The 15,076-nt window shown below is 42.6% G+C and overlaps 1 protein-coding gene across 1 annotated transcript in view; it reads left to right on the top strand.

Annotated features, from left to right (window-relative positions):
* The window catches only part of KATNAL2 (katanin catalytic subunit A1 like 2), a 55,216-nt gene extending 41,890 nt beyond the window's left edge, over window positions 1-13,326 (top strand). The window contains exons 14-16 of the mRNA XM_074995815.1: window positions 8,646-8,808; window positions 10,565-10,667; window positions 11,020-13,326. Of these exons, the coding sequence (XP_074851916.1) occupies window positions 8,646-8,808; window positions 10,565-10,667; window positions 11,020-11,159 (406 nt within the window). The 3' untranslated portion in view covers window positions 11,160-13,326. The remainder of the gene's footprint in view (window positions 1-8,645; window positions 8,809-10,564; window positions 10,668-11,019) is intronic.
* The last annotated feature ends 1,750 nt before the right edge of the window (window positions 13,327-15,076 follow it).

Genomic DNA, 15,076 nt, shown 5'->3' with positions numbered 1-15,076 from the left:
TATTTGCCTGTCATTTTTATATATAATGGCTGATGATTCTGCTACATGCACAAAAAATCAGAGACAAAGCCAATTGTCTCTTGTTCATACTTTTTAAAAAAATACTTTTATAGCAGCAGTAATTATGGCAAACTAGAGGCCCTGTTTCAGCTCCATTTGCAAGCAGAGGCTGGGCTGGAAGGAAGTTCTAGACAGAAACCTGTTGTAATACACAACATCCAAAGTGTGTGAGCCAGGCCCTGTACTGGCTGGGGGAGGGGTTCTGTTGGTGGGGCTTGGCCTAGTGCTGGCTGGGAGAGGGGCTGGAGCTGGTGCGCTGGGGGGGTGCTCCATTGGGGGGCTCAGCTGGCCTCCATGCTGACCAGGCCAGGGACTGTGGCTGGCACAGTGGGGGGGGAATGTCTGTTGGCAGACTGTGCCAGGTCCTGCACTGGGTTGGGGAGGGGCTGGCACGGAGTGAAGGGTCTCCATCAGGGGGCTGGACCAGGCCCTGTGCTGGCTGGGGCAGGCACAGTGCAGGCAGGGGACCTGATAGAACCTTTCACAGACAGACAGATGGACAGACACAGCAAAAAAATAATATATATGATGATTCTGTGCAGAAATAACATTTGGCCAGTGCTGTAGAATTAAATTAGTGTGGAATCAGGCCTATTTTGTATTTTAATCCGGACAAGAAAAATAGATCAGAATAGGGTTAATTCTGTTCTAAAACCACTAAGATCCAATTGTTTAAGAAACAGCTTCAAGATAAGTAGCTATTGCACATGAAAGTAATGATCTTTGGAGGTGAATCGTTAGTGTATTAATAACCTGTTTCTTCCTATGTGGTTTATTAGCAACGTTCTATAAAAACGGTCATTTATTACAGCATCCTTGTCCCTTAAGAAGAGAAGTCTTGTACAACCCAGAGTTTCTTTTCATGTTCAGTTGTTGTAATCCTTGAGGTAGCTAATCATCATGTAGCAGTATAAATTAAAGGAGTGTTTGGTCTCTTCAGTCGAGTGAAGTCCTCATGCCCCAGGCAAAGGCAGTGCAAAGGGAGAAGTTGGGACTGTCAAAGTCATAAGATGGAGTCTGGAGACAGGAGGCTGCTTGAAGATCTGGACCTTATAGACCTCAGTGGAGGCAGTTGTGAGGCTGAGCTCATCAATGTGCTTTCTAGATAAAAAGATCATCAAATGTGTCTGATCTTTGTATGTGACTTATCTCTGTGCTAAAGTGACAATACTGATTTGGCTAATTCAGCATTTAATTATGGATCCCTTAACAGCCCAGAAATGCTATAAAGTTTGCACAAAATAGCCATCGTTACATTAAAACATGTAAAATTCAAAACTGCACATCTTGAATCCAAAATTTCTGTTGAAGGTAAACTTTGAAACTTGGAGGTTTGAAATATTTGTATTTTTACAGTTTAAAAAAAAAGATTACAGCCATTTTCACTTAATAAAGTCCTAATTACAAGCAGAAACCCATGACACTGCAAGAAATTATAGTGTTCTAAAAGTTCTGTGGCATCTTATGGACTAACAGATTTATTGGAGCATAAGCTTTTGTGGGCAAAGACCCACTTCAACAGATGCATGTAATGGAACTTCCAGAGGCAGGTATAAATGTCATAAAAAGATTAACTGAAAAGATTCTAAAAGGTGAGCTCAAAAGCCAAGACATTTGCAATGGGACTACCTGTGTGTCCAGTTACTTATGCATAAATACTATATTTAGAGGACTGTGACATAGTTAAGGATTGTAAAGGTCTGTGTGAAATCTTGTTCTATTGAAGGGCCATGATTTCACCCTCTAACTTTAGACACCCAGGACCCAATTTAAAAAAAAAAAAACATCTCAGCACCCAGCATTTGCCAGTGAGATCCTTTACAGACATGTCTGTAAAAGCGCTAGGCACGTGCCTGAAATCTTTTGGCAACATATTTTGCTGCCAGTGTAGGAGCTGCTGTTTTCTCAGAAGCTGTCCTCCCAGTTTTGGAAGTCTTGCCTTTTGAAGTTTTAGAACTTCATTTTAAAATTCTAAACACCTCTGAATTCTGATCAGATTTGTCTTCCATTACATCCAAGCAACCTAAGGCTATGTCTTGACTGCAGGCTTCTGTCAACAGTGTGTGTGTTCAAACTGCAGGTCTGTTGGCAGAGATCTGCTGATCAGCAGTGTTCTGTCAACATCCCTGTACACCTCTGTTTCACAAGGAAGAAGGGATGTCTCGACAGAGTTTTGTCTGGCATTTGTCCCCATGTGGACGAGCCAAATGTTGGAAAAGCCTCTCCTGACAGAACTGTCCGCAAAAGATGTGCAAATGCATTGCACAATTTGCGTATCTTTTGCCAGCAGTTCTCCGCAATCTAGACATAGCCTCAGTGTAATCTAATTGACTTGCATAGGTACAAACAAGGGAAGAACTTGCCTGAGAGACTAGGTGGAGACTTCTGTAAATTTATGAATAAATAAATTTTGATGTAGAGACCTGCTCCAAGTGGGTGAAATCCCATCGAAATCAGTGCACCTGCTCACACCAGCACTGTGTACACTAATCTTTGCTTTTTTTCTTAAACACTTGTGGGGCTATATTCAATCCTACTGTAAGACCATGGACTTCAGTTAAGTTAGGCTTACCAATCTAGGGCATGAATTTGCACATCAACAGTTTTACATATGAATTAGGCTTTTGGCCCTAGAGGTTAGTGTTTAATGGAGGTGGAGGGGAAAGAACGTGAACAAAGTAGTACAACAGGGCACATAGGAAGTGGTAGCTTAGACGAAGAATTGAAGTGTTGTTTTTGCTCATTTTCTTTGGACTGATGAGGAAGGTTTGGTGTAGTGGTACCAGGAATGGCCACATATTAATCCTGGTTATCATGTTGACTCATCTGTAACTTTGGAAGAGTCACTCATCATCACTGTGTCCTCTTCCCGCCACTTGATCCCTACCTAACAAATCTTTACAGTGCGGGTAATACTAGCCACACCACGTGTTAAGCCAGTAATGTAGATACATACGTATACGGTAAACTAGTGGAGGTGTGTAGAAGGACTTGAAGAGTTACAGTATTATATAGGCATCAAGCAATATTCATTAGCTCTTGAATAGTAACAGAGAGGAAGCTGTGCTCATTTATACAGTATCAAAACAAAAAGCAGTCAAGTAGCACTTTAAAGACTAGCAAAATAGTTTATTAGGTGAGCTTTCGTGGGACAGGCCCACTTCTTCAGACCATAGCCGGACCAGAACAGACTCAATATTTAAGGCACAGAGAACCAAAAACAGTAAGCAAGGAGGACAAATCAGAAAAAGATAATCAAGGTGAGCAAATCAGAGAGTGGAGGGGTGGCGGGGGGGAGTTCAAGAATTAGATTAAGCCAAGTATGCAGACGAGCCCCTATAGTGACTCAGAAAGTTCCCGTCCCGGTTTAAACCATGTGTTAATGTGCCAAATTTGAATATAAAAGCCAGCTCTGCTGTTTGTCTTTGAAGAATGGTGCGAAAGTTCTTTTTCAGTAACACACATACCTTTAGGTCATTAATAGAATGCCCCATTCCATTAAAATGTTGACTAACCAGTTTGTGGATCTGGAGTGTTTTGATGTCTGTTTTGTGCCCATTACATTAGCTCTTGTATGTCTATTGATTTCCCTTAGTTATATAATCTAAGAATGTACAGGTTGAACCTCTCTCATCTGGCATGCTTGGGGTCTGACTGGTGCCAGATGAGAAAATTTGCCAAATGACAGGAGGTCAATATTTTCTAGCACATTACTAACACTTCCACTGCTCACTGGGCTCCTTTAAGGGTAAATTACAGCTTAAGAAGAGCACAAAACACTGAGAGCAAAGACTGGCTGGCTGTAAACAAACTTTATGGGATCATGGAGACTTGGCCACATCCATAAGTGGTTGACTGGCTAACAAAAATCATACTGGATTATGGAGTTTGCTGGACGAGAGAGTTCCAGATTAGAGAGGTTCAACCTGTATTACCTGGCAGTGCATTTACTGAGTTGTATTTGTTTCCCGTATTTGATCCTACAAACACATACCAGATTTGGTGGTAATGAAGAAGGCTGATGTCAACAATTTGTTCTTCTGTAGTACTGTTTGGTCAGCTATAGATCCAGTGCTTTTTTTTTTTGTGCTGGTACTTGCTGATACTGAATACCAGCACCTCAGCAGCCCTAGCCATGGGAATCCTGTGGGGTGGGGAGGGAATGCAGGGAGCCGGCTGAGCACCAGCTTCTCTTTTTGTACAAAAAAGCACTATATAGATCACAAAGGTGGGTAAAATGGCTTTGCAAGGAGAGCTGAGCTTTCTCCTGTTTTACTGTTGGAGGTGACTGAGCCATAGAAAGTTTACTAGCCCAAGGTCATACAGAGTCAAATTTTTACAAGCAGACACCAGGTCTCTTGAGTCTTAGCCCCATGCTCAGCCTGCTAGACCACAGTTGTCTTTGCTGGGGACAGCTATTTAATTCAGTGGCAGCAATTCCCTTTGGTACAGGATCATGAGCACCTGTGCAGGAGGTAGCTGGTGAGTTCCATGTTATACTGTGTCTCTCAAAAATCAGGTTACAGCCCCAAGTGTCATTTTAAGTAACTTCTTTATTACTTACTTTTTTCATTTGGCCTAGTTCTGAACTAGATTTTAAAAGACGTGTTTATTTGGATGGCTGTTGATCCTATGAAAAATTAATATCAAGCTGCTTTTAGATGACTGGGAAAGAAGTCAAAACAGTGTTTTATGCACTCTTATCTACACTGGAATATCCAGTAGAAAGCTTATTGATCTTTCCAGTCCATTCAGCAATTCCCTCCTTGCTGCCCAGCCCAGCTTCCTTTTACTTGTCACAAAGCAGTGTGCTTTATTGACAAGTTATTTGTTGAAAAGATTAAATATAATTAAATAAAATAAAGCTTTTGTTAGTGAAAAGATAGTTATCCTTAACTATGCTGGTTTCCCACCAGTAGCATTGAAGTCTTTCCTAACACGTTGATTAGTTTAATTCATTTGCATGGGCAAGCAGTATTTCCTTGCCCTTCCTACACAGGCAATGATCGAAAGGTGAGTGCGGGGACATGGCATTGATCGATAAAGTGGCAGCTTTTCTCTGCACTAAGGGCAAAAGGTGCATGGAGAAGTACTTTCTCTTCCGTAAGTGTGCTCACAAAGATGGGATGAAGTACAGCTAGACCACAGAATCTGTCAGGCCCAGAATTACCCTCTGCTAAAAAGGCCCTTACAGTCAGTAGATTGCAGGACCCTACGCCCCTTTGTGCTGTGAGAGAGATGGAAGCAAATACAAGTAAAACGAGGCAGAAAAGACCCCAAAGAAGCAGAAATGGCTGTGCAGTACAAACACAGCAAGTGCTGGCTGTCCCCTGGAACACCTCAAGCCAGCCCTGCATGGGCAGGACTTCACCACCCTGGAACTGTGGTTGGGAAGGACGGAGAGTCTTGCATTCCCTTCCCAAAGCAGTGGGAATACCGCCGGCCAGTCCTCCCTAGGGCACTGCTCTTGCAATATTACTTTTAACCACGCACTGTGTCATATCTGCCTGCAGCGGAGAGGCAGGGAAACTGTGGCCCAAGGCTTCTGGAAACAGTGTTCTCACAAGCAGTCCCCAGATGGCGCTCTCCTCAGTAAAAGGTGGTGTATGTGTTTAGATGGAATAAAGGACCCAACCAGTCAAAGGTGTTAGCATAATTCTGTAACTGTTCCACCTTAAAAAACTGCGTAACTGTGTGAGGTGGGTAGTGGTGTGGTTGGTATACAGAGACCTCAGCTTGCAACCACACCATTACAAACCCCTGTACATCTTTTATTAGCAGTACAGAAAAGGAAGAAAAATTAAAGCACTTAAAATGTAAATGACTGAATCAGGCTTTCATCTTAACAGAAACTCGTGCATTTTACCTGAACTAGGGTTACCGTATTTGAACTTTCAAAAAAGAGGACACCCTTGAGAGAGAGTTAATCTGTAACGGTATCACATTCAGTACCCATAGTAATGTACTAAGTGCATTAATACAGTGCAGTACAGTATCGATAGTATGCCTGGATGTTCTACTGTCAGCCACGTGGGCTGTGCAGTATGAGGGTGTGGCTTCACTGCTGAAGTAACTCTGGTGATCAGCAACCCAGTCCAAACCCCCAGGTTAGTTTAGCACAGATGAGACCTGCCATACGTGAATGAGTGGCCTGCCAGGTGCTGCGCTCCCATGTGTGTTGCTTGTGTGTCTGGGGGCATATCTTTTGGTTCTTTGTGCTGCGGTAAGCTGGGATGCTTTACATTTCTTGCCCAGTGACTTGTGGGAAAATTCAGAATTTGCGTTTTCTTCAGGACACATAAGAAATTAGAGGACTATCTGCAGTCCAGTGGTTTGGCCTGCATCCTCACTGGGAAGTTGGTTTGTCAATGGTTATGTCTGATCACCCACCTGGCATGAATGCAGCCACCTTGGTGACCTCAGGCCTTATTCCCTAGCAACAGCAGGCTCCAGGTATGGGCTCTGGAGTTGGGTGTCTGGCTCAGTCTCCACTGTCCTAAGTTCCCTCCTGTTCAGGGCCCACTTCCAGGCCAGCCAAGCTGCACAGATGTAGCAGGGGTCGGGGTTGATTGTGCCAACAGGAGTTCTTTAATCCCCTACTGACTGGGAGAGGGGATATCTCTCCCATCACAAGATGTTACCAGCCCATAGTGAAAGTGACACTTGGTCTATAGCCCACAGCTCCAGCTGTGTCAGCTGGCATGAGTAAGAGCCCTGCTACACGCAGCCCAGAGCCAAGCCAACTGCGATATCTGAGCTAATTCTACAGTCACAACTTCTGCTAAATGCTGCTTAGATGCTAGATGTGTACTTGGGAATCTAGGTCTAGCCTAGCTAAATGCCTGTCATTGCAGGGGAGGGAGCAGATCTCCAATGGGTGTAAAACGTAATCAGTAGAGCTATGATAACTTAGGTCAGCTGAGGATCTGCACCAACAGAATTTCTAGCATCTGCAGCTCTGCTTCCTCAGGTCAAATGCACAGAGCTCTGCACTGATACAAAATTGGTAACTTCATCTGCAAAAATGATCTGCGGCTATCCACAGATACCTGCTTTATAGCCAGGGTATCTGCAGAATACCACAGCATCCCCCTTACACTGCTAACAAAGGGACAAATTCTGCTAGTAGCAGGAATGTGATAATCTTTCATGCGGTAAAGGGGCCTGGTTTCCTTGACGTCAATAGCAAAATTCCTGTTGGCTTCCAAGTGTGGCAGAACTTTACCCCAGAAGTCAGACAGGGCAGAGCAAACTCATGGTGCTTTGTTTAATCCCCACAATCCCAAATTGCACTGAAATCCTGGAAGAGATTGCTGTTTCTGCTAAAATGATAAGCATGAAATCGTTACTGGTGTGGTGATACAGGATGCTCTATTTAGGTATTGAGTCAGGAACCTGCAATTATTCACACTGCATTTGTTTTTCTCTGTCTGTCTGGTTCTTTGCACTGAGTATGTTTTCTCTAAGTCAGTTTCACACTTAAGGTTTTCATTGCAACCATAAAAATTAGAACATGTTTTTAAAATGAACCTTTGAATTTGACAGGAATGGAATAATCAATAGAAGAGTGGAGAACTTGTTGGTGTATTATATGCAAGTGACACCTGAGTAACTGAAACATTAATTGATGTTTATTTAGATGTTTGCCTTTGTTAATACTTGAATGCTTGCAGAACAGTTCAGAGAAAAAAGGTATTTCAAAAGAAATTAACACTGATAGCCTGTGGCGTAAGGTCTGAGAAAACTTGGAAGTCTCATGTATCCTGCGTGTGACATTATCTTCCATATAACCAGGAAAGACTAGATTTGGCAGTATTGATATTTCTTAGGAAAAAGTAGTACAAAGAAAATAAGATATTTTAGGAATAAAAACCTCTTTCATGCCTTCCTTTATGCATCACAAAAGTACAAATTGGATGCACACTTTTTTTTTTTTTTTTTTGTCTTTTCAGAGTCTTTAATAAGCTGAGACTACTAGCATTTCAGCACGTTGGCACCTTTTTTTTTTCTATAGTTTGCCTGTCCTGTGCAGCTTTCAATAAGGCTGCCCTTCCCTGGCAGGAATATTAGTACTACTTATTTTTATTCCCATGGAACCTAGGAGCCCTAGACATAAACCAGGACGATTTTGTGCCTGGTGCAAATACATTAAAATGTTGTGTATGACCCAAAGATTATAATCTAGGTTTTACATCAATTGCAATTTTCATTTGAAGATCTTTGAGCAGCTGGCTCATCTGCACAAGAGAAATGGGTGGTAGTGTCCCCATTTTGCAAAGTGGGATAAACCACGGCATGGATAGGTGAAATGATTTGGCCAAGGCCGGAGAGTGAACTAGTAGCAGAGCCAGGAAAAGAACCTACAACTCGACTCCATATTCCAGATACCTGTGTCATGAGTTAATTGGCAACAATGTATGATGATTATTAATTACTATTTCATAGCCAGGTTGAAAGAATCATCTGTAGCTTTGAAAATGCAAAGTGGCTTCCCGCACCAAGCAGCTGAGTTAGTCAGAAGTCCATCACCTGTGCAAACACACAACCTTGCTGAAAAGACCTAACCCCATTTTCTCTCTCCTTAGGGAATTAGATTATGCCATGTTGCGCCGGCTGGAGAAGAGGATTTTGGTTGATCTCCCAAATAAAGAGGCACGACAGGCTATGATTCAGCATTGGCTGCCCCCTGTTAGTAACAGCGGAGGAGTGGAGCTGAGAACAGAGCTGGAGTACAGCTTGCTGGGTCAGGTGAGAACAAAGCAAAGTTGGTGCAAGACATCACTGGAGACTCAGCTTGAAGACTTTCAGTAAGGGAACTGTGGGAATGTGGTCAGCCTGATTCTGCTCTCATTGAAACAGGTGTAAATGAGAAGTTACTGAATTGAAGCCAGATGGTTTGCAGAACTGGTGTTAAGCAAAGAATCAGGGCTCATACCTTTAAACTATAAATGGCCCAACTAGATTTTGTAAAGCTAGTAGCTGGGAGAAAGGGAATAGAGCTCAAATTATGAAGGTGAATGATAGCATGTGGGTAAGAAGGGTGGTCTAGGGACTCTTCTTATCGAGGAACATCAGTGAGAACTGAAGCTGTTGAACTTCTCTTAGTTGGTGAAATGACCAGTATTGCTTGACTTGACTTGCAAGTCACATGTGTATTTCGATGCCCGTATTGCAATAACTTTTGACTGTTTCAGACATAAACACAGACCTCCGGCCCCTTCTAACCCCACAGTGGGGTCTTTCTGTTTACAGTGGAAATGAGCATGGTACAGCACTCTACTGAATAGGAAGAGTGTGTTGTGGATCTAATGCAATATGAAGGAGCATCAGTAGCGTGAAGTCACCAGGGCATCGGTCTCTAAGAGCTCAGATATTTTCTGTACAGAGCCTGACTGCAGGCTGTTTGTCAGCTGATAAACTCTTCCGAGAATAGCTAATACTTGTTCAGCTTACCATGGTTTAGTTCTGTTAGTAGACACACAGCATATTGCCACATCAAAAGCATATGCTCTGTGAAAGTGAAGCACAACTATTAATATTTAACATATGCAGTGCATTAGAACTGTGAACATAAGGTTGTAGAATCAGCTGTGGATTCTAATGAGCCTTTGCCCCTGCTCAGCGTGGACAGGGACAGGGCTGTGTTACAGCTAGCCCCGTTCTAATCCAAATGTGGCATTATCATCAGCTGACTCACAGGCTGGAATAGAACCTTATGATGTACAGCTTGGTACAAGCTATGCCATGACATGCACTCAGGGCTGGTTTGTTGGCTGGGTTTTTCATTTAAAGCTGACCACACAGAGGCACACCTTTGGTGAGCGTTTGTTCACACACACCTGTAAATATCCATTCATTTGTGCGTGCACATAATTGGGTACATACACCTACTTTGTAGGCACACACTTTGCCAGTTAAGTGCAAAGTGTGCACACGTGTGTTAAACTTGTACTGAAGGAGGTGTGCAGTTGTCTTGTAGTTGTCTTTACACAAACTTGCACCAAAATACTGCAATTGCTTGTTGCTTTTGTGGGGGCAGGGCACTCTTTATTTGCGATGGAGTGGGGTTGCAAGATAGCCTCAGAATCTAAGCCAAAATGCGAGTATCCATATGCAAAAGGTGGGAAGCCTAACAGTTGGGTGCAGGGTTTTTGCAGCCCAGCCCTAATGTTGAAAAGCTGCCCCACTCCTGGTGTTTGTGTCGCCTAGCAACCGTTTGTACTAGGCAGTGGACAAAACATAATGCTTGATTTGAGCCCTGTAAAATCTATGAAAAGACTCTCATTGATTTCAGTGGGCTTTGGATCAGACCCATTATGAGTTTACAGTTGAAACAGGGTAAGATGATGGGAAACAGGCACAGAGATAAGATTGTCCCGAAGAAACTAAATGCCTGATTTGCTAACTACTGCCTATAGTAACTCCACATTAAAAGCAAACTTTAACATGAGTAAATATGTGGTGTGCAAGGATTTGTAATATGTGAATTTTGATTTTGTGGTAGGAGACAGAAGGGTACTCTGGCTCTGATGTTAAACTTGTCTGCAAAGAAGCAGCCATGCGGCCAGTGAGGAAAATCTTCAGCGCTCTTGAAAATCATCAGCCAGGTACACATGCTCTCTTAGAGAATCCTATGTAAGAAATGCTGAGCTGTTGAAACTCTAGACCTTGTATAGTCACATACCAGCAGGTGGAACTCTAATTTGCTTAGAAAAATTTTAAACTGCACATTTGTAAAAATCTAATTAAATCAACAATTCCAAAAATCAGCTGATCTCTTGAAACTCAGTCTCCCTGCAGTGAATGTGGTAAGAACCATTTCCTGTCCTGCTACATCCAATCTTCTGTTTAGTCCATTAATGCTTAATGTTGCATTATGCATTGTCTTAAAAAGAGCATGTCTTAGCACTGATCACCATCTCATTCATTTTGAGCATTTGGTCAATTTTCTCTCTCCAGGTAGTAGTAATTTACCTGACCTCCGACTGGACACGGTCACAACAGCAGATTTCCTGGATGTGATTGCTCACACCAAGCCTTCAGCTAAGAATTTAAGTCAGAAGTATATAGCCTGGCAGAGAGATTTTGAATCGGTTTGAAATAGATTGAGACTTTAAAATCAAAGACATCTTCTCTCTTCAATGACATCTGCAGTTGTGGATCTGCTCCACCCAGGAGGACTGAGCTACAATGGAACTACTGGTTTGGTTTGTTTATTTAGGAAACTGAATGAGAGAATCTGCACTTTCAAATCTGCACGGTTCATTTTTCGTTTACCATGTTCAATGACAATTAGAATTGTTAGTCTTCATGGAAAATAGATGTCTACAATGAATATGCAATGAAGATTCTAATAGTAATGTTATCCATAAAGCCTTATAAATTGAAGTTTTTGTCAGCGACAGTGAGGATTATGGCTTTACTATACTCTGACTAGTGCTTCACAACCAGTCTGGCATTTACAAGCAAAAATTTACATGATTGCCAATGAAGCATAAATGATTTTTTTTAAATCTCCATCTTTGATTAAATTCACCATTTCATCATTGCCTTGTCACGGTGGTCAACTTGTTGCAGTTTTGGTCTCAGAGATAATTTTTGTGTACTGAATTCCTGATGTGTTTTATCTACCCCATTAAATTTGTTTTGGGGTTAGATTTTACCCAACTGGAACCAATTTCATTTGCTTTTACTAGGGTGCTCTAGTCCTCATCAGTACACTACCCCCTGAGCAATCCAGGCCTAATTTAAATTACTTACTTATTATTAGCACACATACTCAGCTCCAGTGAAACAAAGTATTTTCTGTTCTAATGGTTTTTCATGTTTCCTTTTCTGATGTTCATAAACTGCTAAACAGTATCTTTAGAAGCTAGGGTTTTAGGTGTTTACGATAGAAGATGCACATGCTGTAAGTGGATGACACCTGATATGCTATATGGAATTAATATTTATGAAGCTGACACTTTTATAAAGAGGGAGAAGGATTTTATGGTCTGTTGCTACTTATTTATTAGAATATAGCTTGTAAAACCTATCCATGTCAAGCAGTGATATATAGCCCAGATCTGTCTACTTGAGCACTGTGGAAACCTACATCAAATCCAAGCCATTCTTTAGGAGAAAAGAAGCAAAGACACGGCACTTTTCTCTTGCCTTCAGCACCATCATAAGAATTTTTTTTTCAGAAGTCTTTATCGTTTCAGAATAAAGTTCGTGCACTCTAAGCACTATGACAACACACCCCAGGGTGCCTCTCTGGCTACTTAAAGTTTTTCTGTAGCACATCACGGTAGTGTTTGAGTTTTTCTAAATGCTGTGTTCCAGCAACATGTAATACATGAAAAGCCCTGATTACATAGGGCACCTCCCAACTCATGGAGTTCCCCCTTCCACAGGGTCACCCTGTGAGTACTGCTGGGCACAGCCAGCCCATACCACCGCACATACATACTACAATCAGCCCTCAGCCATAAGATACCCACCTCTGGGCACACTATTCCTGACAACACCTAAGGAAAGATCACAGTTAAAAGGGCCATATAATAATGCTGCCTTTGTAGCCTTCACATGTACGCATGGGGGGACGGAAACTCAAGGCACAATGAAGTAACTACCCACAGTCCGTGTCACAAGAGAAGAAGATGCCACCAAAAGAAATGGAGCCATTTAAGGAAAAATAAAAGCACTGGTTTTTATCCACCCTCCCATCTTCCTTGAAGAAGCAAGTTGTGCACAGACTTAAAGATGTGGAGGTTTGGCAAACAGGGCTCTAGTCACAGGGACCGTATGAATGAAGGCACAGCAGCAGGTGAGAGAACGGATGCCAAGCACAGTCGAGGGGGTAAGGACTTGGGCTAAGCAAAGAGGTAGTGTACAGGAAAAGAAGATAAGGGACCAAAAGGAGAAGAACGACCTTGAAAGTCAAAACAAGAAGCTTCAGTGTGATCCAGGAGGCAATAATACTGGAGGACAAGTGATTCTGGCTGCACAGTTCCACCTGGATTAGAAGAGGGACTAGGCAGGTATCAGGAAGGGCCCAGGCACAAAAGCTGCAGTTGTGAGTGTGAGCTGGTCAAGGGCTTTTAGTGGGAAAGGTGAAGGAAAGGCGTAGTTTGGAGATGGGAAATTACGTGGTCGTTCACAAGCAGCCATGAAACACTGTTTTGTGTAGCTGTCTGCTATTGCCTAACCAAGGGCTTGTCTACACTACGTCCCTACTTTGAAGGGAGGATGGTAAGTAGGGTGTTGGGAGTTTATTAATAAAGTGCTGTGCTGCATATGTAGCACTTCATTAAGCAAATCCCGCCCCCCATGGCAACTTCAAAGTGCCAGCTCACGTCTAGCCACGGCTCACCTGGTACTTCGAAGTACCGGCAGGTAAGCCGTGGCTAGACGCGAGCTGGCACTCTGAAGTTTAACACTTTGAAGTTGCCACAGGGGGGGAATTTGCTTAATGAAGTGCTGCAGAATGCAGCGCAGCATTTCATTAATAAACTCCCAACACCCTACTTACCATCCTCCCTTCAAAGTAGGGAGATAGTGTAGACAAGCCCCATCTGTGAGTACTAAACAGGCCTTTGTATTGCAGTGGGGCATGAAAGCCAAAATTTTAATAGGGAGACCTTTCCTCCCATTCTAAAAATGGCAACATAAGTAAGTAGGCATTAAACAATACCACTTGTCATGACCTACAGCCCTCAGCTTAAACTCCTCCAGCGCATCACTGACAAGCAACAGCCTATACTGGAACAGGTCTGTTTGTTCCTCTAGACGACCATGAAAGAAAATAGTGGCAGCCACACACCATACCACAGAAACACTAACCCAGGAACCTATCCCTGCAACAAGCCCCCTTGCCAGCTCCATCCACATATCTATACTAGAGACACCATCATTGGACCTAATCACATCAGCCACTCCATCCGGGGCTCATACACCTGCACAGCCACTAACGTGATATGTCATGTGCCAGCAATGCCCCTCCACCACGTACAATGCAGAAACTGGACAGTCTCTGCACCAAAGGATGAATGGATATAAATCCAACATCAGGAACTGGAACACACACAAACCTATAGGGGAACACTTTAACCTCCTTGGACATTCAACAAAGGATTTGAAAGTAGCCATTCTTCTACAAAGGGGTTTTACCACAAGATTACAGAGGGAGACATCCTACTTGCAAATTAATTTGCAAGTTTGACACATTTTAAGCTGGGGCTTAACAGATATCTCAATTATCTTACCCATTACAGGGGCAATTTCCCCACCTTTGATATATGCAGGACTGGCACCCATCCCACTTAATTTAATTTACTTCTTCCACTGGTCCCATTAACAACAGGTGACTCCCTCTCTTTTTTTTTCTTCTCCCCTCCCCTGCCCCACTGTATAAACTCTGAATTCTTATTTTTCTACTCCCATCTGAAGAAGTGGATTTTACCCATGAAAGCTCATTAACTAGTAAATAAATGTTAGTTTTTAAGGTGCTACAAGATTGCTTGTTTTTGTGAAGCTACAGACTTACATGGCTACCCCTCAGACTATCTGCCCTTTAAATGGCTGCATTCCTTTTTAGGAGCCATGTTTTTCTAATGAAATACCTCAAGTAACTCTTCCCTAATCCTCACTGCTTTACTATGGGTAATCTTTTCCAGCTGTCTCCTTCTTCTGTGGTGTCTAGTCTTCGTTGCATATGTGTATAAATGTCATGTGATCTGCTACAACACACCCACACCTCCTTTCCTTTCAGATGGACAACACTTCCTGCCTCAATTACATTTTCAGAACAATGGTTCTTAGAAAATCTCCCAAGCACAGCCTTTTCCTTTCTTCTGTTCATTACTGCCTTTCTTCTCAAACCTGCTATGAATCTGGATTACACTTATATGGCAACACATCTGTTGATTTATGTTTGTTACAAATGGTGTACAAAGATTGGTTGCTTGAGTGAATGTACTCAGAACTGTGTGTATCTGTTAGTTGAGTAGGGAGGCAGCTCCTTTGGGTGGCT

The sequence above is a fragment of the Carettochelys insculpta genome, chromosome 5 (genome assembly GCF_033958435.1).
Source record: "Carettochelys insculpta isolate YL-2023 chromosome 5, ASM3395843v1, whole genome shotgun sequence".
NCBI lineage: Eukaryota > Metazoa > Chordata > Testudines > Carettochelyidae > Carettochelys > Carettochelys insculpta.
This window is presented reverse-complemented; position numbering and strand designations above follow the sequence as displayed.